The sequence below is a fragment of the Myodes glareolus genome, chromosome 10 (genome assembly GCF_982192425.1).
Source record: "Myodes glareolus chromosome 10, mMyoGla1.1, whole genome shotgun sequence".
Lineage (NCBI taxonomy): Eukaryota > Metazoa > Chordata > Mammalia > Rodentia > Cricetidae > Myodes > Myodes glareolus.
The window spans coordinates 49,313,720-49,336,169 of NC_142035.1; the positions used below are offsets into that span (position 1 = coordinate 49,313,720).

General features: G+C 38.8%; 1 protein-coding gene across 1 annotated transcript; it reads left to right on the top strand.

Moving 5' to 3' along the window:
- Nucleotides 1–3,112: 3,112 nt before the first annotated feature.
- Nucleotides 3,113–21,642, top strand: LOC148120636 (telomere repeats-binding bouquet formation protein 2-like). The gene is made up of 6 exons (XM_087910868.1): nucleotides 3,113–3,148; nucleotides 3,295–3,477; nucleotides 5,704–5,919; nucleotides 7,985–8,058; nucleotides 11,990–12,078; nucleotides 18,848–21,642. The coding sequence occupies exons 1-6, from the start codon at nucleotides 3,113–3,115 to the stop codon at nucleotides 18,991–18,993; spliced, it is 744 nt and encodes a 247-aa protein (XP_087766994.1). The 3' UTR covers nucleotides 18,994–21,642.
- The last annotated feature ends 808 nt before the right edge of the window (nucleotides 21,643–22,450 follow it).

The following is a 22,450-nucleotide window of genomic DNA, read 5'->3' on the forward strand; positions in this document are numbered from 1 at the left end:
ATCTCCTGAGTAAATTGGGAGCATGGGGACCTTGGGGGAGTGCTGAAGGGGGGAGGGGAGAAGCAGGGAGGGGAGCAGAGAAAAATGTAGAGCTCAATAAAAATCAATAAAAAAAGAAATTCCCAAAGAATTAATTAAAAAAGCACACCCATATTTCCATCTGCTTTGAACTCACAGAGATCTGCCTGCCTCTGCCTCTTGAGTGCTGGGATTAAAATAGGCGTGAGCCACCACTGCCCAGCTAGTTTAGAGTTCTTAAGACCCACATTATCCTTGGAATTTCCAACCTAAAGTTGCTTTCATGTACAACATGTATATGTTTATAATAGATGAGTTTGGTAACTAGCATGACATGACTAAAAGGCTACATTTAAAACTTACAATTTTTCTAAACAAAATACTCTATTTTTTTTTATTTATGTGTATGCGTATATATCTGAGTGTGTGCCCCATGGTTGCAGGAGCCTGTGGAGTACCAAAGAAGATGTTTCATCCTTGGAGCTAGAGTTTTAGGTGGTTGTGAGCTGCCTGATGTGGGTGCTGTAACCCAAATTAGGTCCTCTGACAGAGCTCTTAATCATTGAGCCATTTGTCCAGCCCCTTACTATGTCTTTCAATGACTTCACTTCAAAGATGCAGTGAGACTCATTTGAGTCTGGAACTTTGCTTGGTGTTATCACTGTCTCTCCTCTCCTCCCCTATCAAATAATATACTTTAATTATTTCTAAAACTACACAATAATTAAAGCAAGTGGTAGATATGTAGAGGTTTTCCGAAAATAATAATAATAATAATAATTAACTGATAACTTGGCTTTAGAACCCAAACAGTAATGAATCATTGGTAGCTCCCGTGTGCCTCTCTCATTCTTCAGGTACTCATTACTCTGCTTTGTATTAAAACTTAAGCTATGGGGCTGGAGATGGCTCAGCAGACAAGAGCACTTATTATTCCTGCAGAAGCTCCAGGTTCCATTCCCAGCACCCTCAGTGCTGTTCATAAACACCTGTAATCTCAGTTTCAGGGAATCTGATGCTTTCTTCTGACTTCCTCAGGTTCTTGCACCCATGTGGTACGCATGCATACTCAGGCACACACACATACCCATAACAAATAAATAATGGTTTACATAAAAATTCCTTACAATATAAACTATAGCTGGTTTTTCTATACATTTTAAAAATTATTTTTTCTATATTAAATATTTGTATATTACTAAAATATATATTTTAATTTTAGAACTTCTTTGGAACTTGAAAATAAATGATATGTTGTTATATGTGTTCCTGGGTTTTCTGAAAACTCAAAATTATGAGGTATCAGTACCACAGTTACAGTTACCTACAGTCAACCATGATCTGAAAATATCAATGGGAAATTCCAGACATTAATGATTTATTAATTTAAAATCGTGGCTCTGAGAGCTGGAGGTGCAACTCAGTGGTAGAGACTTCTTATTATATTTGAGGGTTTGGGTTGAATCCTCAGGACTGCATAAACAAACAAATAAATAAAACATGCAGCTCTGAGTAGTAGGACAGAATCTGATGCCTTCCTACTCCTCCCACTTGGGATCAAGAGAGCAGCACATTCCCAATGTACATACTAACCGCCTTACGGTAGTTAAGAGAAAATACATTAATTTTGTTCAATATATTTTTATAATTGTTCTGCTTCATTATTGTCAATTTCTTACCATGCCTTATTTACAAGTTAAAAATTGTCATAGCTATATATGTGTAGTGGTGGAAATGCATCATCTGTGCCTAAGGACTATTGTCTTTCATTGTATGAAAATACGGTATAATTCAGGATCACTAGTGGGTAAAGACAGTTGCCACCAAATCTGACGACCTGAGTTCAATCCTTTGGACCCATGTGGTAGAAGGAAAGAACGGATTCCCTCAAGCTGGCCTCTGACCTCCACATCCAAACCATGTCACACCGGAAAAAAACAAAACAAAACATAATTTTAAAATTTAAAAGAGAGTAATTTAAATACCCAGTGTACAATGATTGTTTTCTTTTTCCTTTTTGTTATTGTTCCTTATCAATTAAGCTGCCACAAACATTCTGTGTGTACTGCTGTATGCGTACATGGGAGCAAGAGTTTCCCCAGGTGCACAGCTGGTAAGTGCTGGGTGACATTAGACACATAACTTTGAGAGAGACTGGATTGTTGATCAAAGTGCTAGTATAGCTTTACGTTCTCACTAGCAGCAGCAGCAGCAGCAGGAATTCCTATGACTCGTCTTCGCCAATCCACTTTTTATTAATAAGGTCAGCATGTAATGGTATCTCACTGTGGTTTTAATTTGCATTTCCAACAAACAAACAAAAAATAATAAAATAACCCACTTTAAAAATGTTCTACTGAAATCTGAGACTAATTTGAACAGAGCAATAAATAAGAAATAACATCTCAAAAATCCTGTGGCACTCAGTTTAAGAGGAATGTCATAGCCTGGCCCTATAGGCTTAAAATTTCGTATCGGAGTGTGTTCTGTACTGACTTAGGGTCCCTTTCACTGAGTTCTACCCTCAAGAATATGTAAACTAGACATGGTGACATAGGCCTGTGATCACAACCCTCTGAAGGCAGAGGCTGGAGAACCAGAAATTCAAGACCATATTCAGTTGAAGTTCAAGACTAGCTTAGGTAGTAAGAGACTGTCTGAAAACAACAAAAAATATGATACACGGGAGTGGTAAGATGGCTCTGCTGATAGGAAGCCCTTGCCACCAAGCGTGACCACCCAAGTTCAAACCCTGGAACCCACACAGTGGAAGTAAAGAACCAACTCCTGAAAAATGTCCTGAGACACATAGACAGACAGACACACACAAAACAGACACACAGCCAGGCAGCCAGCCACACAGAGACACACCCACACACAGACACACACACCTTAGTGTTTAAAACCCACCAGGTCTAGGGAACTTCGTTCTCCGTGGCTAATCTCTCCATTACAGTAGTTGGCGTCTCTTTGCCCGCTTCCTGCGACCTTTCCCGCCCTTTCCTTTTGGGAACCAATCATCAAGCTTGGTTTTGGACCATTCAGCGGTCTCAGCTCTAGGCCCCGCCCGGGAGCCTCGGAAGCAGGCGGCGCCATGTTCCAGGGGCAGCGTGGTTGGTTCTGCCGCAGCGTCAGTCAGGACTTGAGGCAGTTCTGGGGTAGGAAGATGGGCGGGGCGGGGCGTGGGCGCCAGTGTGTCCCCGGAAGCCCTCCTCCCCCATCCGGGTTGGGGGCGCTTGCCCTGCTCCGCGCTCACACTTGCTCTTGCCTCCACAGTGGACGAAGGCGGGGCAATCAGCGATGAACTTCCTGTTCAGCTGTGATGCCTCGCATCCGGACACGCTGAGGTACCCAGGGCCACCCGCTAGAGCCTTTCCTGTCATCGTGTGCCTAGAGCCGCGAAGGGGAGTAGCAGTGCAGTTACCAGCACTGGGGAACAGCAAGTTTGCAGCCCTCAGTGCGAGGGATACCATTCTCCTTTCCTTCCTTCCGCCCTGGCCTTCTACCTGTCCCTCTGTGTCCATTTCTAGAAAGACAGGCTGAAGCTGTTTACAGATTTCCTGGGAGGAAAATGTTAAAAACAAAGCAGAACAAACCAGAAACTTTGTTATTTTCCTAGAAGAATCCTTAGAAACCGCAAAGATTGGTTTCTTGTAACTAGTGTTCAGCACAACCTAGTTATAACACTAAATTGAGTCTAAGAGGTTATGCAAATAAACTAATGATTTATGGCAAAGTAGATTTGTTAAAATAACTTTATCTGCATCTCTCTTGCCCTTCCTCCCTTCCTCTCTCTCTTTTTTTGTTCTTGAAAGTGGCTCTGTTATGTCACTCTGACTGAACTGGTACTAATTTTGTAACCCAGGCTAGTTTCAAATTCATGGCCATTCTCCAGGCCTCCTGAGTGCCAAGATTATAGATATGTACCATCGTGTCCAGCAACTTTTCAAAAATTCTGAGACAAGTTTTTGCTATGTAGCCCTGCCTGGCCTCATCTTTAAAAACTACATGTGCCAAAAACCTACCTTCAAGGAGCTTGTATTATAGAATGAATATCCAATTTTTTAATTATAACTTTTGTTTTACCTTTGAGTTTAGCCTCTTCTCCTAACATATTTTAAATCTTTAAAAAAGGTTTGAAATGAAAACATACTTCTTAAAAAAAAAAGGTATACTACTGTCTTAGTCACTTTTCCAGACTGTGATAAAACACCATGACCAAGGCAGCTTATCGAAGGAAGCGTTTATTTGGGACTTATGGTTCCAAAGGGCAAGGAGTCCATGACCATCATAGTGGGGAGCATGACAGCAGGCAGCAGCTGAGAGCTCACATCTGGATCCACAAACAGGAATTAGAGACCACCAGAAATTGCACAGTCCCTTGAAGCCTTAGATCCATTGCCAGTAACATGCTTTTCCAATGAAGATCCTTCCTCAACAGTTTCACCAGTAACATACTTTTTCCAGTGAGGATTCAAACAGCTCCACCATCTGGGGACCAAACATTCAAACATAAGTCTGTGGGGGCCATTCTCATTCAAATTAGGATATTGTACGTACCTTAGTTAGAGCAGTAGATATATGTGTAAGATGCCACTGTGAGCTATGAATTTAAAAGGTTTAGTAGTCATATTAAAAAGATATAGGCAAAATCAATCTTAAAATATTTTTATTTAACCTAATATTGAAAAGATTATCATTTCAATAATCAACATGAAATTTTAAAATATTTTGTATTCTTTCTGATACCAAATATTAAACATCCAGTGCTTATTTTACACTTACACCATACCTCAATATGACTCAACATACATTTACCATTGCTACCATATTGGTCAGCAAAAGTCTGGTGTAATTAGACCCTTTTTGTCTCCTAGTGGGTTGCTGTAGAGAATTTTTAGATTATTAAGATGATAAAAGTCACCAGATATACTTAATTTTATAGAATTCCTATTTACTAGACGTTTATCTACTTTTTAGAAAAATAAATTTATTCTTGAGAACCTCAACTCTACACACTCAACAACTTTAGGCATTTTATTGTGACAGTTGTCTTATTAATATTTGGCATAATGGAGACACATATCTAATGAAATAATATATGCTAGTAGAAAAAGTAAGGGCAGGGAAATGACTTGGTGAGTAAGAGAATTTGCCCAGCATAAGGACCTGAATTTGAATTTCTAACATCCACACGTATAGACATGGTCATGAGTACCTTTAACACCAGCAATTGGGGGATGGGGACAGAGAGATCCCAGGAGCTTGCTGACCAGCCAGTCTAGCTGAACCAGCTTCTAGTTCAGTGAAAGACCCTATCTGAAGGCAATAAGGCAGAGGAAAAAACTCAATTCTGTCCTCTGGCCTCTGCATGTTATATACAGGTATACAGAATCGTGTTCATGTGTATGCAACCACATACATACGTACACAACAAACACACATGCATATCACATCTCAAGAAAAACGTCTACCATAATGATTATCATAATATACTGGAATCAGCTGGAAAGTGGATTGCAAATTATTTTCTTTTTGACAGGGTTTCTCTGTGTAGCTTTTGGAGCCTGTCCTGGAACTCTCTTTGTAGACCAGGCTGGCCTCAAACTCATAGAGATCTGCCTGCCTCTGCCTCCAGAGTGCTGGGATTAAAGGCCTGTGCCACTACTGCCTGGCTATTCCTAGGATTTTCAGCAGGAATCTGGTTATTTTGATTCAAGTAGAATCAAAAAAGGTTATTTTTACTCAAGTAGAATAAACATAACCTACAAGTTTCAAAATGTTATACAAAATCCAGAAATTACTTTAAGAAATATTGGGCTTGTTTTTCTTACTACAGAAATACGAAGAAAAATTGGTAGTTTTATTTGGGAACAAGATGAAAATTTTCCAATACAAAAGGTAAGAGGGAATTAAAATACTTGGTTGGGATGTACAGTTTCAAAAATGTGAAGGCAGTATAATTTGTGACATATGCATCAATGATCCAAATTAAGAAATTTAAAGAGTATGCTTTTATTGACTACTATCTGGTTTGACATAGTTTTACATAACACAGTGGTAACGCTGAAGTGTTTTGTATAAATGAAACCATTCTTATAAGAAACTCAGGTGCAGGCTTAGCATCCAAGAAACCCTGGATTCAGTCCTCAGCCCAGCATAAAAACCAGACATGGTGGCACATGCTTGTAATGCAAACATTTGGGAAGTAGAGGCAGGAGGATTAGAAGTTTAAAAATACCTGTCAGAAAGTAAACCTGTCAAAAAATAAAATAGAAAAAGAAGAACAGAAACTTGAGGGTTGGGTTAGAACACTAGTAGACTGCCTCCTTGGCATATGAGGCCTTCGCTTCAGTTTCTAGTACTGGAAAAATAAACAAGAAACTTTGGTTTCTTTAGTCAGGAATATAGAGTAACAATAGGTACATGGTATTTGCTGGTGGAGATTCTGGTGAATTCTTGTGCAGTATCACTTGTTGTTTGTTTCGAGGACTGTTCCTTAATAAATATATGCAATATTGCTTGTTAGTTTTTGCCATTCTATTCAAATTTGTCTGTTTTTTACCTCAAAATCTTTATGCAGTAGCCAAATATAGATAATTTCAGCATGAAAAGAAGACAATAATAGATAATCACACATTATATAAAAAGGCATCAGTTAGTTCATAGTGTCATCATTTGGAAATCATAGCCTCTTCAGGATCTTTGGTTTGGAGGTGATAAATTCTGAAAATATCTAATCTCTGATTTGTCAATGTTTCTACACAAGTGATCATGATTTTTAAAAATTATTTGTCAAATTATTCAGTATACCAGTACTATGGGACTTAAAAGGAACTTAAAGATTATTTAGTTTTATAAATAAAAATGCTGACATAAACAGAAGATTTTAAAAAATCTGTTTTAGTACATGTAACCACATATTAGCACAATGAAACCAAGTTTTCTTAGCCTCAACCTAATCTAATGTCATTTCTGTTAAAAAATTAGTATAAGGCTGGAGGGCTGGCTCAGGTGACAAGCGGTTCCTGCTCCCAGAGGACCAGAATTCAGTTCACCAGTGAACCCCAGCACCTGCCTGTGACTCTAGCTCCAGGGCCTATGATAAGCTCTGCTGGCCTCTGTGAGCACTTGCCTGGATGTGGCATACATTTACACAGACACACAGACAGACAGATAAATAAAAATATTAATATAACATACTTTTATTGATTATTGGCTAGACATTATTTGATAAAGGATCTTGTCAATTCCTTCAAAGTACTTATCAGTGTTGAATATCAGCTAATTGTAATACTATAATCACATAATCTATATGTAGAAAGCTATGTTATCAAATGAAAATAACAAGGATAAATCTGGAAAGTAATTTGGAACATTATTATTGCTTAGGGAAGATTTATATCTAAATACGGAATTTCTAACAATACATTAGGTATAAACATCTGAGTCATTTCTACAAATGTTTTGGAAAAGCTTAATATACTTTTAGTTTTGTTACAACTTCAGAAGTGAACATATCTCCATCACGATCACTTTAAAGAGGGAGCAATTTGTTCAGCTTTTTCTTTTTTGATTTGTAAGAAGGAGAATCCTTAAGTCAAGAATTTTAAGAAAGTCTTAAGTCGATAATGTTTGACTTTCTCCTTCCTTCCTTCCTTCCTTCCTTCCTTCCTTCCTTCCTTCCTTCCTGTATTCTTCCTCTTCCTTCAAACCAAGTTCAGTTACCTGCTATAACTATAACTAGAATTTAAAGTCCTGGTTTTCCTTCTTTATACTCTTCTAAAAGCATGATTATATGAATATATATACAAAATTTTGTAAGCTTCCCTGCCAGGTTACAATGACTGAACTAAAAAAAATAAATTTAAATAGCCTTTGATTATATTTAATTTAATTTTAAAATTAATGATTAGATAATTTGTGTGCTAAATTTTAAAAATGTGATTTATTTTACTGTTTACAGCATGGCAGAATAACGTCAAATAAAAGGAAAAGCAGTGAGCCAACAACAGAACACAAAAAAGAACTGTCTGAAAGGTATTGAGTTAATATGCTTCATTGCTACTCAAATTGAACGTAGAAATCTTTGAGCTTGATTGATATTTATTTTAGTTTCACAGTTCCTCTGAGATTGATATTATCATCATCGCCATTCTCATTTTAGAGAAAGAGATCTAAGATTAAAAAGATTAATTTGTCCAAAGTCATATGAACTTTTATTAAAAAGAGTAAAAGTGAGACTTGAGAGATAGTTCAGTGGTTAAGAGCACTTGTTGCTCTTCCAGAGTATCTGGGCTTAATTCCAGCACCCACCCACATGGTGGCTCACGACCATCAGTTACTCTGGTTCCAGGGGATCCATCACTCTCTTCTGACCTCTGAGAGCACCAGACACGCATTTGGTGCACATACAGGCAAGACACTCATGCACATAAAACAAAAACAAATAAATAAATACTTAACAAAGTAAGGTGATGAACTATTGATGACGTCACCTAACATAAACTTCTGGCCTCCCACATACATGGTCATATATGCGTGCACTCACACCAATACTTGCACACATATGCCTGCATACATTACAAGAGGTATACTCTTGGCACTATAGGGGTTAAGGTGAGTGCCAGACTAATCTGGGCTACGGGTGCATAGGAAGACTGTACGTTTTTAAAAAAGACCAATTATGTGAATATACCCTAGGTTTCTGCCTTTTTTCTTTGTGTATTTTTCAAGACGTGTTTCACTGTTTTTGTGTAGCCTTGGCTGCCCTGGTCACTCTGTAGACCAGGCTGGCCTTGTACTCAAAGAGATCCGCCTGTCTCTGCTTTCCAAGTGCTGGAATTAAAGATGTGCATCACTACTGCCCAATTTGCCTTTTATTTTTCTATTTTCCTTTTTTAGTGGGAATTTTATAATGCATATAATGAATTTTGATCACATACATCCCTACACCCTCTCCTTAACTCCTTAACTCCCTATCTCCCTCAATTTCATGTATTGTAATTGTGGCTGTTCTGGAACTCACTCTTTAGACCAGGTTGTCTTCAAACTCACAGAGATCTATCTGCCTCTGTCTCTTGAGTGCTGAGATTAGAGATGTACACCACCATACCTGGTGCTTCTCTCTTGCTTTAAAAACCCACTGGATCTACTTAGTGCTGCCTCTCTGTGCATGGGTACTGGACCATTTAATGGAGCATGGGCAGCCTTCCTGGGGCTGCATCCCAGAAGAAAACTGATTCTCCCTCTTGTAGCCAACAACTTCTCGGCTAGGGTTGGGACTTCATGAGCTCCTTCCTGTTTTTGTGTAGCCTTGGCTGCCCTTGTCACAAAATTCCATGCTGGAATTTTGGCTGACTTGATCTTGTATAATCCTATGCATGTTGTCATAGCCACTGTGAGTTCATGTGTTCAGCAACCCTATCATGTTATGCTGGAGAACTCGACTACATCTGTAGAGTCTTTTTTTGTGTGTGTGTGGAATCACCAGATGGTGGAATTGAACATAAATAAAATATACCCTGAAGTACATGTATGAAACATTACTTACTAAGTGATAGCAATCAGTACTAAATGATATGCTATTTAACATTTGATAAATATTTGTGAGACAAGCAGTTCACAATACTTCATTTGATTCTCACAACTTAGATGTGCAGTCAGTCCCATTCATTTTATAATTGAGGAAACAGATCTGAACAGCTAAGTATTTTTTTTCAGGTTTATTCAGAAAGAACAGCTGAATTTGAAATCATGTGAAGTCTAAACTTTTAACCATTATGCTATTTTTCTTTCTCCAAATATTCCTCAAATTTTAAAGTCATGTACATTTTAACTTTTTGTTGTTTTATTTTAAAATAAATGTAATAGGCTGGGGATGCAACTCAGTTGTTAGAGTAGTTATCTAGTGTACATGGATGTGCCTGCTCTGGGTGTGATCCCTAGCACTGCATAAGCCCGATGTACTGACGTGTGCCTGTAATCATAGCACCCTGAAGGTGAGGACAGGATTAGAGGTTCAAGGTTATCCTCAGCTACATAGCTAGTTTGAGGCTAACCTGGGCTTTATGAGACCCTATTTCAAAAATGCCAAAATTAAAGAAAAGTATAAATCCATTTAATTTGTGAAAATAAGACATATAGGAAATAAAGGAAATTTAAGTCAGAAATAATTCTACCACTCAGTAGTATTTGTCTCTTTTCTTTTACAATAAGACACAATTTGTAAAGAACTGAGGTCATCTTGACGTCCTTTGACTTTGCATGTTTCTATCAACACTTTCCCCTAAGATTGAAAACCTTATTTGATGTTATAATTTAGTGTTAGGATTAAACTGTTAGAAACCAAAGTCATAAACCCAGGAAAGGAGTAGACTGGAAATTGCCCTGCACCAGTGAGCTTTATTAGGAGGGAGAGCCTCACAATTATGATGGGACATGATCGGCTTGAGATAGTAAAGCATTATGAGAGACAGTATGTCACACCAGAGGCAGCATGGTGGCGACCTGAGGTGGGAGAGCATTTATCAGAGATTACATAACAGAATCTTAAACCTGGGAGGAGTTTCAAGTAAGAGGTGGATATTTCTGACAACATGGGACAGGGTGGGATGAGCAAAAGACTGAGAGAGAAAAAGTCAGAAATCTTTTACTTGAAGGGGTAGGTATCCTGTTCAGAGCTCAGAGCCAGTTTCTTTACATGTAGGCTTTAGAGTTGTTTGCTGCATGGCTCCATCTTATTTGATACAACAAAGTGGAACAGACAAGTCATGCTGGGCTGTCTTAGTTAGGGTTTTCATTACTGTTAAGAGATACCATGGTCATGGCAACTCTTAGAACGAAAACATCTAATTGAGGGAGCTTGCTTATAGTTTCAGAGGTTCAATCCGTTATCATTATGGTAGGGAGCATGGTGGTGTGCAGGCAGACATGGTGTTGGCTGCATCTTGACTTTCAGACAATAGGAAGTCAACTGGGCAGTATCCTGCACATAGGAAATCTCAAAGCCTGTCCCCACAGTGGCACAATTCCTCCAACAAGGCCATACCCACTCCAACAAAGCAACACTTTCTAATAGTGCCTCTCCCTATGAGCTTATGGGTGCCTATTACATTCAGTTCTGACATGCGCCTCTAATCCCAGCACTTGGGAGGCAGAGACAGGCAGATCTCTGTGAGTTCAACATCAGCCTGGCCTACAGAGTGAGTTCCAGGACAACCAGGACTATGCAGATAGGCTTGTGTTATAATACAGAGTTTATCAATTCTTTGCCTCAGAGGACAGACTATAGAGGAGGCATGGGCTCATTTCTTCTAAGCTGCCATCTAGTCTTAAATAGGCAGGCCCATGATCTAAGGTAAATCTTATTTATTTAAGTTAAATAAAAATCTTAAAAATCTCATTGTACTTTATGGTCTCCCTAACCTCGTTTCTTTTTGTTATGCTGAAGTATGGATAATTTAAATACTGAATAGCAAAAGACTGTGACTATTTATAGAGTCTACTGTGCTTTTCTTTTGGCATATGTAAGATTTCACATGTGTATACATATATGATTGATTATGATGTATATAATAAATTACTTTACATTTTTGACAGTGCTAGGGATTGAACCCAGTCTCATGCATGCTAGGAAACAGCCCTACCACTGAGATATAATCCCAGCCCTTTGTTATATAATTATAAATTATTACTGTGCTTTGGGGGCTATTGAGATGACCAAGGCCTCTATTCAAAAATTGTTTGATTTGTGAAGTAACTAAGAAAACCAAAGGTAGGTATATGGGCCCTGGTCTTTCTTAGTATAACAAAAGAAAACTTACAATTAACATTTTCACCAAGTAAAAGTAAAACCTGATTAAAGAAGTGTTAAATTACTATATACATTGTCTGGAATGAATCTTCATTTGTAATATAAATCAAAAAATCAAACATAAATGTGACTTTCTGTATGTTCCATTTTTTATAGTGCAGAGCGTCATTTTATAAGCACTCCAGTTATAGAAAAGCAGATGTACTTCCCTCTTCAGAGTTATCCGGTGAACAACATGGTAACAGGTAACCTATGGTGAAAATTAGAGCAACCCAGCTAGGGAAGAAACAAGGGAGAACACAGCTGTTACCAAGCAGAGCCTTTTCTTTTACCGTGGTGACAGGAGGGTGCCGTTCATCTTCTAAAACATTAACTTGCAGAATGGACCAAGCATGGGCTTCATATTTTCTGTGCCAAGACAGGTCCCTAGACAGGAGGGATGCTTGCTCTTGCTTGCATGAGACAGTTGCAGTTTATTTCTGACATTCAGGGATCAGCTCTTTTGTTTTTGTTTTTGTAGTGCTGGAGGTTGAACTCAGGGCCTCTCACACGACTAGGATCAGGCTTTACTGTGGAGCCGGAGACAGCCGAGCTTTTTCTGTGGACTAACTTGTCACATAGCATGAAATCTCCTCTTTCCTCTGAGACCTATAAGAAGCAGCCTCCATTCTGCCTTGGAGGATTGAGCTCTGCTCAAAGGCCCCACCATTCTACTGTCTGTCTGTATGTTTATGGTGTTAATAATTCTTCTAATGAACGGTTTCACATTGAGGCTGGTTCGAGAGATATGCTGAAATGGATTACTGGAGACTGGAATTTATCAGAAAAGTTACTGTCACGTACAGACAGCAGCATGGTGAGGGCTCTGGGAGCAGTTCAGGCCCCAGCAGCAGACACAAACTACTTGGCAGAAATAGAGGGATCAGAACCTACATCGCAGAAGTGGGGTTTCTTTTTATACTTTCTAAGGACGGGGGAGTTTCCGTAGACACCTGCAACTAGCTGTTCTCTGCTTTCCAGACATGAGACAGGGAAACGGGTCGTCAGCTCACCTTCCCGGGTGAGAGAGCCTCGCACCAGGAAGTCTGTCATCTCTTATCTGGAAGTAGGTGGCTCCTGCGAAGTATTGTGGCCCAACTATCAGCTGGATTTTTAACATTTTATTGTTGCATTTAATGAATCTCTTATCCTAAAGGATAGTGTACCTCAGTGTACCGCCTGCCTTGAAGCCCAAATGTGAAACTCTTCATTAAGCCCACATTACACCATTGAGTCTCTTCAGTTGGCCTATTGAGGGCAGTGACCCAGCCTGGCCTGTTAGGGCTGCCAGAGTCCGGGTTCTGAACCTAACAACTCTAGTAACATTGTTGCTGTTTGACTCTCCCTCCAGAAAATGGGCAGTGACTGTTAAGTTTCTGAAAATAGAGTTAATTGAGGTCTTTAGTCATAGAAAACACAAGTTGGAACTTTGTGTTAGAACAGGGCTTCTCAGTTTGGGCACTGCTGGCACTGCATCCGCCTTGAGCACGGTTGTAAGATGTCTGCCACTAGATGCCCACCATACAACTTCTTCCCCACAACTGTGGCACCCAAAAATATCCCAGACTTTGCCAAGTGACTACCAAAATACTGTTTTTTAAAATTGGTTTTTTATTATCTCCTCAGTTTGATAACAACTTAAATACCTTATTGGCAAACAATTCAAAGCCAAGGGAGTCTAATAATTAAATTGAGAACTCAAAATCTTTTCTGTTTACATATCTATTGGTATGTAGCAAAACATTTCAGAAATTAACAGTTTAAAACAATGGCCGTGTATCTGGCATGGGTGATAGTTTTTAAAAATACAAGCATTTGAGGGCTGAGCAAGAAAAGTACTAGAAATCTGTAGCTAGGCTACGTAGTGAGTTACAGATCCTTTTGACTAAGAAGTTGAGACTCTATCTTCAAAAACAAACAAACCCAGAGCCCTGGGCCTGCAGCTCAATTAGTACAGTGTTCACACCATGGAAACTGTATATGGTGTTACACTGTAATTCCTGTACTGCAGAGGATAAAAACTCAAGGTTATCCTCAGCTACAACCAGCAAGTTTGAGATCAGGTTGGCATACATTAGAGAAAATAAAAACAAAACCTGAATAGTGGATGTTTGTTATTTATAGTTTCGGGGGGGGGCGGAGTCCCAGAGTGTATTAACTGATGACTTATTTCAGAGCTCCATAAATTTTCAGTGAAATTGTCACCAAAGTTGCAGCCATTCTGAGGCACACTGAGAGTGGAAAGTCCACATCAAAGCTTCCTCATGAGTGGTAGTTACCAGACTTTAGCTCCTTCCTGAGTTTTGGGCAAATACTTTATATTACATGGACTTTTTTATGCATATGGGGTTTTTTTGTCTGCATGTATACCTGTGTACTTGGTATCTCAAGAGATTAGAGGAGGGCATCAGATGCCCTTAGACTGGAACGATACACAGTTGTAAGTCACCTTATGGGTGCTGGGAATCAAACCTGGGTCCTCTACAAGAGCACCCAGTACTCTTAACCACTGCACCATCTCTCCAGCTCCCTGAATGGATGTTTTCATAAAATCTATTCAAAACATCATAGCTTGTTTCAGAATAAAAGGTCCAACAGTAATAAGAGAATGTCCAAGACAAATGTCAGCCCTTATTTTCAGAAGTGACATGCCAACATATAGACCAGCACATGTAGGAAGTTGTAAGCAGACTTTTTTCCTACCAGCCAGTTCCCAAATAACCGCACAGAGACTTATTAATTATAAGATGCTTGCCCAATCGCTCAGACTTGTTACTAACTAACTCTTACATTTTAAATTAACCCACATTTCTTATCTGTGGTGTGCCACATGGCTCAGTACCTTTTCTCAGTACAGCAAATTCCTCTGTTTTCTCTGCCTCTCCCCGTGACTCCTGAGATGACTCCTCTTCTCTGCACTCTTTCTATCTGCCAGTCCCACCTCACCTCTACCTACTCAGCTATTGGCCAGCCAACTTCTTTATTAGACCAATAACACAGTGGAAAGGAGTATTCCACAGAAAGTAGTCAGGATTTACAGAAGTTTGTGAATACTAAGATATGGGGAATCACTCATTCAAGGCCTTCTTAGAGATTGGTGTCAACATAAAAACAGCTCTCACCCCACAGAGGATAAAAAATTATTTATTTGTAGCTGCATATGAGTGACCATGATTCAGGAACAAAGATTCAGATTTCCCCAAATTCCATGCTCTAGCATGGTAACCATTTCATTAAGTTTTTATTTTCTATTTAAAATTTACCTATTACTTTTGTATATATGCACATGCTGGCCTATGATGTATGTGTATGTGCTCATGTGCCACCGTCTACATGCGGAGACCAGAGGACAACCTTGAGGGGTTGGTCCAGTAACTGGACTCAAATCATCAGGCTTGGCATCAAGTGACTTTACTCACTGAGTCATCTCCCCTGCCCAGAAACAGGCATTGCCTAAAATACAAGCTTGCTTTGTCATAGCCCCAAGAGTTGCTTTGGGACTGAATTCCTAATGTGCAGTGGGCTGACCATAGTATTTTTTTTCTAATTTTTGACATGGTGTAACAGGTTAACTCATTATTCAGGTGACCACACGTGTTCACACACACACACACACACACACACACACACAGGAGAGGAGTATGGTGAGGTAAGGGGTGATTAGTGGAAGTCATACCTAGAGCCTAATGCATGCTAAGCAGGCATTCAACTCATTCAACTAAAAGCTATCCCAAGTGACCATATTTCTACCACTAAAGAAACACAGTTTGCCCCAGAAAAGGAAAATGAAGTTAAAATGTGGAGAAAAACTTGTGATCAATAAGAGGGTGATTGATGATAGTTGATTCTGATGAATGCCAGGTCCCTGCCAGTTGAGATGAGCCGTGTTGAGATGTGATGAGACAGAGCTGGACTGGCCTCTCTGTGTTCTTGGTCTCTTTGTAGCCTTCTTCCTTCTAGGGTATGGGCAGGATCTTCCAGAATGAAGAGTCTTACGGTCTACCATCAATTAGATAAGGGTAGATTAGACAATTTATGATGACAATATAGAAAAACATGTCTCACCTCAAATGAGATGAGATATTTTCTAGAAACTCTTAAGTGACCACAGTCTAGAAACACAGACTCAGGTCACTACAAATCCCATGTCCCTGTGTTAACAGTTTGATGAAATGAATCATAAATGGTTTTTTGAGACAAAGTTTGTCTGTGTAGCTTTGAAGCCTGTCAGATTGACTTCATCAACGTGAATCAGACTTAGGGGAGTCTAATACCTGGCACTTTATTTTAGGCACATTTAAAAACAATAGAATATGAAAAAGAATCTCCAGGCAACAATAATTCCCATAATTCCAATTCCAAGTGCACAATAAAATTAATGTATGATTACATAGCAACTCTTTTACAAAGTACCTGTGACCTTCAGAGTGGGTTCTATAGCTAATGTGGTCTCTGACTGATAGCATAGAGGTCAGCAGTACAAGAAATACATGTGTTAAAAATTTCCACCTCCTCCCATTTCCCTCCCGCTCCCCCACTCCTCCTCACCTTCCCTCTCCAGTCCTAAGAACAGTCAGGGTTCCCTGCCCTGTGGGAAGTTCAAGGTCCTCCCCACTCCATCCAGGTCTAGGAATGTGAACATCCAAACAGACTAGGCTCCCACAAAGCCAGTCCGTGCAGTAGAACTGAAATAATTAAATAAATAAACAAAAAATGAGTATTTTCACATGACATATGCCATTCTGTGTCTAGGGCATATGTTCCAACCCTTGCCTCTGGTTGAAACTAAATATTTGTAGATATATTTGTGCATATATTAATATAAACATACATGTTTATACATACTCAGATATGTATTAATTATAAATCTTGAATTGATTTACACACAAAAAATGGGAGGTGGTCAGTGAAGAATTTCAGGATATAAGGAATCTGATATAGAGGCAAATACAGAAGGGTGAAAAGAGGAACTATAATAAATAGGATGACTGTAAAAGGAATAAGCATGCATACTATTAATTATTTACCAAAAACCCAAATGAAAAACTATGATGTTATTACACACACACACACACACACACACACACACACACACTAATTTTCCTCATCTGAGCTGTTGGTGTCCTCTCCAAGAGTCAAAGAGTACTTAATAAGAGCCACAGTACTAAATATCAGAAATCATTTCCTAAGTTGTTCTTCAGGACTCTCCAGGAGACACTTAAACCATAGAGATTATTATTGTTATCATTGATTGTGAGTAAAAGGGAGTGTGTTTTAATAATATGATATCTAAGAGATATTAAAAGGCATAACATGCAAGAAAAAAAAAAGAAATACATGTAACATCTCCCCTAAGGAGGAGGAGGGTAATAGTTTAGGGAAGAAAGAGTCTGGGATAATCATTCTGGGAAATTAGGGTGAGGTCTGTCTCTTCAGATAGCAAAGGGGTCACCAGGTTGTTACCAACTTCCACTTTTAGCTTTCTGGGTGGAATGCAGTTTTATCTCCTCCATTGAGGAGACACCCATATGTGATTAACCGTCCTGCTTCTCTTAGTACTTTTCTGTGAGTACAAGACCTTGGTGCCTTCTACATATGTGTGCAGTAAGCATTTAGAAACCTCACATAGTGTCTATGCAATAAGCATTTTCTCCACTGGTTACACAAGTGCTTATTCACCAGGCAGAATGGATACGCATGGGATGTCTCAGTGGTGTTCAAAAAGAGCTAAGGAAATAGATACCCAATGACTGGAATAGATTAATGATACTAATTCTCTATGACTGGATTCATAATTTTAAACTATGAATTGACTTTATCACTAAAACCATCAAGCCATATGTATAAACTCTATTGTTTTTTATGATACTTTTAAATTCAGTCATACTTGGGATCTTCTAAAATTTTTAGAATGTTTGCTTTTAGTATTAGTATAAACCACAAACATTTATAGTACATGTAAAATATAATCATTCAAATGATAAACAATTGTTATCAAGTTACTGCTTAAGATTGTTGAATATTAAGATCTTAATATCTCTGCAGTTAGGCAGGGTTTTATTTTGGCATTCATATCTATTTCAGATTATTAATTACATCAACATTACAGCCATATCTTGTATTGATTAACAGCAGAACTGACTTTACTATTAACTTTTCACTAGAGAACTTTATCCCAGTCTTACAGTGCTTGGAAATGTCTGCTCTGTAGAGCAGATGTGCTGTCTGTGCTGTTGTGTAGCTGGAGAGACCGTTTTCAGTGATTACAATCTAGGCCAGTTATTCCCAGTCATTCTAGTTTCCGTACTTTAATGTTCCAGCCCCAGTACGGACATTGCACTCTCAGTAATCGAAGTTGCTTATCAAGTATCTGTGCTTTTCAGAAGTGGAAGGAAAAGTTAAGTGTTTTGGTTTACCAATAGTGTGAGAATTTAGGTGGTGGAAGCAGAGGATTGCTGAAAGCTCAAGGCTAGCCTCATCTACAAGTGAGTTCCAGTCTAACCTAGGTTAAAGTGTGAACCCCGTCTCAAAAAAACAAACAAACAAAACTAGAACAGTGAGAAGGGGAGATGGTCAGAAGAGAGGAGACAAATATGAGCAAAGAACAGTGTGTTTTAGTGAAAAGGTCATAATAAAACTCATTATTTTGTAAACTAAGGTGTAAAGGAAAACAGTGTTAAGGGCTGGGGCTATAGCTTAGCTGTAGAGAGCTTGCCTGGCATGTACAGAGCTCTGGTTTTGGTCTCCAGTCCTACATAACGGAGTGCGGTGGATGGGTCTGCAGTCTTAGCCCTGGGTTGGGGGAGCAGGAAGAGCAGATGCTTAAGGTCATCCTTTGATAATCTTCTTGCCAGCATTATTTTTCTTTTTCTTTAAAAAAAAATCTATAAAAATTTTAACTAATAAATCAAAGATACTGAAAATAAAATAGCATGGTAGAATTTCAAATGTATCTATTTCTTCTTATTTTTATAGGTTATATATCAACTGATGCCTTGGAGAAATTCCTTGGAAAATTACATGACTTCGTTCCAGGAAGCTCAGGATATTTGGCATATCATGTTCAAAATGAAATTAACATGTCTGCTATAAAAAACAAATTAAGGAGGAAACTAAGTTAAATTGTACTTACATTTATTTTTTATAAGATATTATGACATGCTTATAATTTAAATGAGAATGGAAAAAGAATTATTTTCTTTCTCAACATGTGTCCTGAGAAAACTGAATCATTTTGGTTCTCCCTTTTGACATATTCACAAATTGAGAGTGCACAATTATTATAGAATTATTGTCATCCAAACATATTCTTAGAAGATCTCTGTCAAATGATTTTTTGATTTTGACTTTAGTATTACATCGTATTTTTTCTAGGTTCAGTACTGAAATGCTAACCTTTATGAATCTGGTCGTGTTATTTTGACTAACAAAGTTAGGATGCTATACTTGAACTGTAAATGTTTGTTTCTGAACATAGTGAGTCAGGTGCCTTATGGTCCCCATAGTAGAACATGAGCCTAATACTGTGCCTTATAGGGAAATGAAAACTTGAGAGGGTATCTATCCTGTTGGAGTGACTAAATGCGGCCCAGCTCAAGCTGGGATGTGACTTTCCTGATTTTCTGGCCTCGTATTTATACTGTTTTCTTCTATGATTATGCTGGAACCTCTGTGTTAATATTCTATACCCTTTTTGAGACAAGGTCTCATTGTGTTACCCAGGCTGGCCTCTAATTCTGGGTCTCAGTAATGCTCCTACCTCAGCATTATAAATAAGCTGAAGCTGTAGGTGTGTGCCACTGGACTTGATTTTTCTGCCTTTTAAATGAATCTAGAGATGTGGCAACCTCAAGAAGACAGTTTTGCTGTACTTGGTGATGCTAACCTGTGGTCTCAGCTGCTTGGATGGCTGGAGCAGGAGGAGAGAAAACTCAAGCCAGCCTGGGCAACTTAGGAAGACCCTGTCTCAAAACAAAAGGTTAGGAAAGGCCAGTTACAAAGCTTGGTGGTACAGCACTTGCCATGCTTGTACAAGGTCCTGGGTTCAGTTTCAGCACCACATGAATACAGAAACACTTCTTATGCAGAGTTTGGTGGCTTATTACTTTCTGAAGACATAAATGGGATTACTTTTGAAGATATCTTGTTAGACCTGTTTGTCCTTCTGGAACATATAGCAGCTATAGAATTATCTAAAGAAAATGTATCCTTTTTCTTTTTTATGCATATTATTTGAATGCATGTGAGCCTTAGTTCTACCCTTTCTTTACAACTCAAATTTAATAGCATAAAATTCTAACTCAGCCTCCACATTTAAGAATTGTATTTTGTCTGTTTGGTAGTTTTTCCTTATTTGTTTTTGTGTCTTTAGTTAAGCCCTTCTGAACTTGTAAATGAAAAAATAAACCTATTAATTATCTTTTCCTGAAACATTAAATATTACCTCTTCCTGAACACTTTATCTTAGTCACATTCTATTGATTAGGTTTTACATAGAATCTAACACTATCTGTAGACTGAAAATTAATTATTAAGAGTGTTATGTAAGTTTACACTAAGTTATTTACATTGGATTATTGTAAGAGTATTCAGTGTTTATCCAACATGTACACAGTAAATAAAAATCTCCAACATTTGTTTCCCAAATAAGATTATTATATTTTAGATAGATAATGCAAATATAGTAATATGTCCTTGGAATGCTTCCAGGAACAATAAAATCAGTTGACACCATAAGTTTTGCAGGACTTGGAAATATGAAGAAATAAAATGACAAATGTCTTAGTTTCTTCTTATGTTGCTGGGATGAAATACTCCCAGGTGATTCTGGATCCTGTCAGGTTGACAGGTAACACTCACAGCTCTATCCCCTGTCAGTGAGACACCCAAACAGCACCTTTAAGCCATACCCTCCATTCCTTGTCCACACAGTCTCATGACCATGTTTAAACATAAAATGTATACAGTCCAACTTTAAAGTCCCCATAGTTTTCAACAATTCCAATACTTTAAAATTCTAGTCTCTTTGCTGTAGGTTTGTATAAAATAAAAGAAGTTATATTCTTCCATCAGACAGAGGCACAAAGTAAGCGTTTCTGTTCCTAAAGGGAGGAACGATCAGGCCAAGATTTTACCAGACAAAATTAATCCACAGAGACCAAGGGCTAAAGCTGGTAGATGGAAAAGATGACGAGCCCAAGGCTACTCGCTTCTCCAGTTCTGATCAGGCGTGTGTCTGCTTCCCTCCTGAGAAGACCAGAGGCCCCATCTAACAGCTTACCTGCAGCAGCTCCCCTCTCCAAATGGCCAGATGGGAATTCCAGACCAGAGTTGTATCCCAAAACACTGATATAGCGGCCAGGTTTATTAGTACTGGGGCCACCACCACAGTTGGTGTGAGGAGGGCAGGGACCTGCACTGAAATAGTATTTGGCAGGATTTGGCACTTTATATTGGCTATGCCAGGAACCCATCTGTGGAGCAGCAACTTTTCTATACCATCTGAGGTTTGCCGTGCCAGGAGCTGTGGGGCTCTTCTGTTGGATGGTCGCCCTCCTCATCCTCTTTACCATGTGCGATTCCACGGAGTCACCCAGCTGTCCCTGCTGCTTCAACTCTGCTAGTCCTGGTGCTGAAATGAACTAGTGTAGCCAATGGAGCAATCAACATGGGGGTTCTTAAAAAATTTGAAAAAAGAACTATGACCCAGCTGTACCACTCTTGGGTTTTAGCTGAAGGACTTTAAGTCAGTATACCATAGAAGTACTTGTATTTCAGGTCTTTCTGTTGCCATTTGTTTTGCCAACAGTTTGTTTTTATTAAACTAAAAGAACAAGTGTGTGTGCATGTGTGTGTATAGTCTATGCAGATACCGTCACAGTCCAGAAGAGGGTTTTGGATCTCCTGAAGCTGAAGTTACAGTCAGGTTTGAGCCTCCTGACATAGGTGCTCAGATCTGAGCTTATGCCACCTCTCAAGCGTCACACATTTGTTGACAGAGTTTTCCTGTCCTGCCTGATCCCATCCCAAAGAAACACACAGAGGTCTACATTAATCATAAACTGGTTGGCCTATTAGCTCAGGCTTCTTATTAACACTTACAACTTATTGTTATAAGTTGCCCAAAAATCTTGTCTGAGTTAGCCGCGTAGCTTGGTACCTCTTTTGGTGAGGAATTCTCATCTTGCTTCCTCTGTGTCTGGGTGGTTCTGTGTCGACTGCAGACTCACTCTCTTCCCAGAATTCTCCTGTTCTCCTTGCCTCGCCTATACTTCCTGCCTGGTTCCTGGTCAGTCAGCATTTTATTAAACAAGTACAAGAAACAAATCTTTACAGGGTAAAACCATTGTCCCACAGCACACATTCATGTTTATTGTTGCACTAACAAGTAGAATCATCCTAGATGCTCATTACCTGTCAAAAAGATAAAGTGTGGTACATATTCAGACATAAATAAAAAGAAAACTATGACATTTTCAGAAAATGGATACAACTAGAGATCATTAAAGTGAAATAAACCAGACTCAAATACTGCATGTTTCTCTCATATACAAACCCTGGGTTTGAATTTTCGTGTGT

What these genes read in the sequence shown, in the direction of transcription:
- LOC148120636 (XM_087910868.1), top strand. Translation starts at nt 3,113, where the DNA reads ATGTTCCAGGGGCAGCGTGGTTGGTTCTGCCGCAGC. An exon ending in AAAATTTTCCAATACAAAAG is followed by an intron (nt 5,920 to 7,984) that starts GTAAGAGGGAAT and finishes TACTGTTTACAG; the next exon opens with CATGGCAGAATAACGTCAAA. An exon ending in GGTGAACAACATGGTAACAG is followed by an intron (nt 12,079 to 18,847) that starts GTAACCTATGGT and finishes TTATTTTTATAG; the next exon opens with GTTATATATCAACTGATGCC.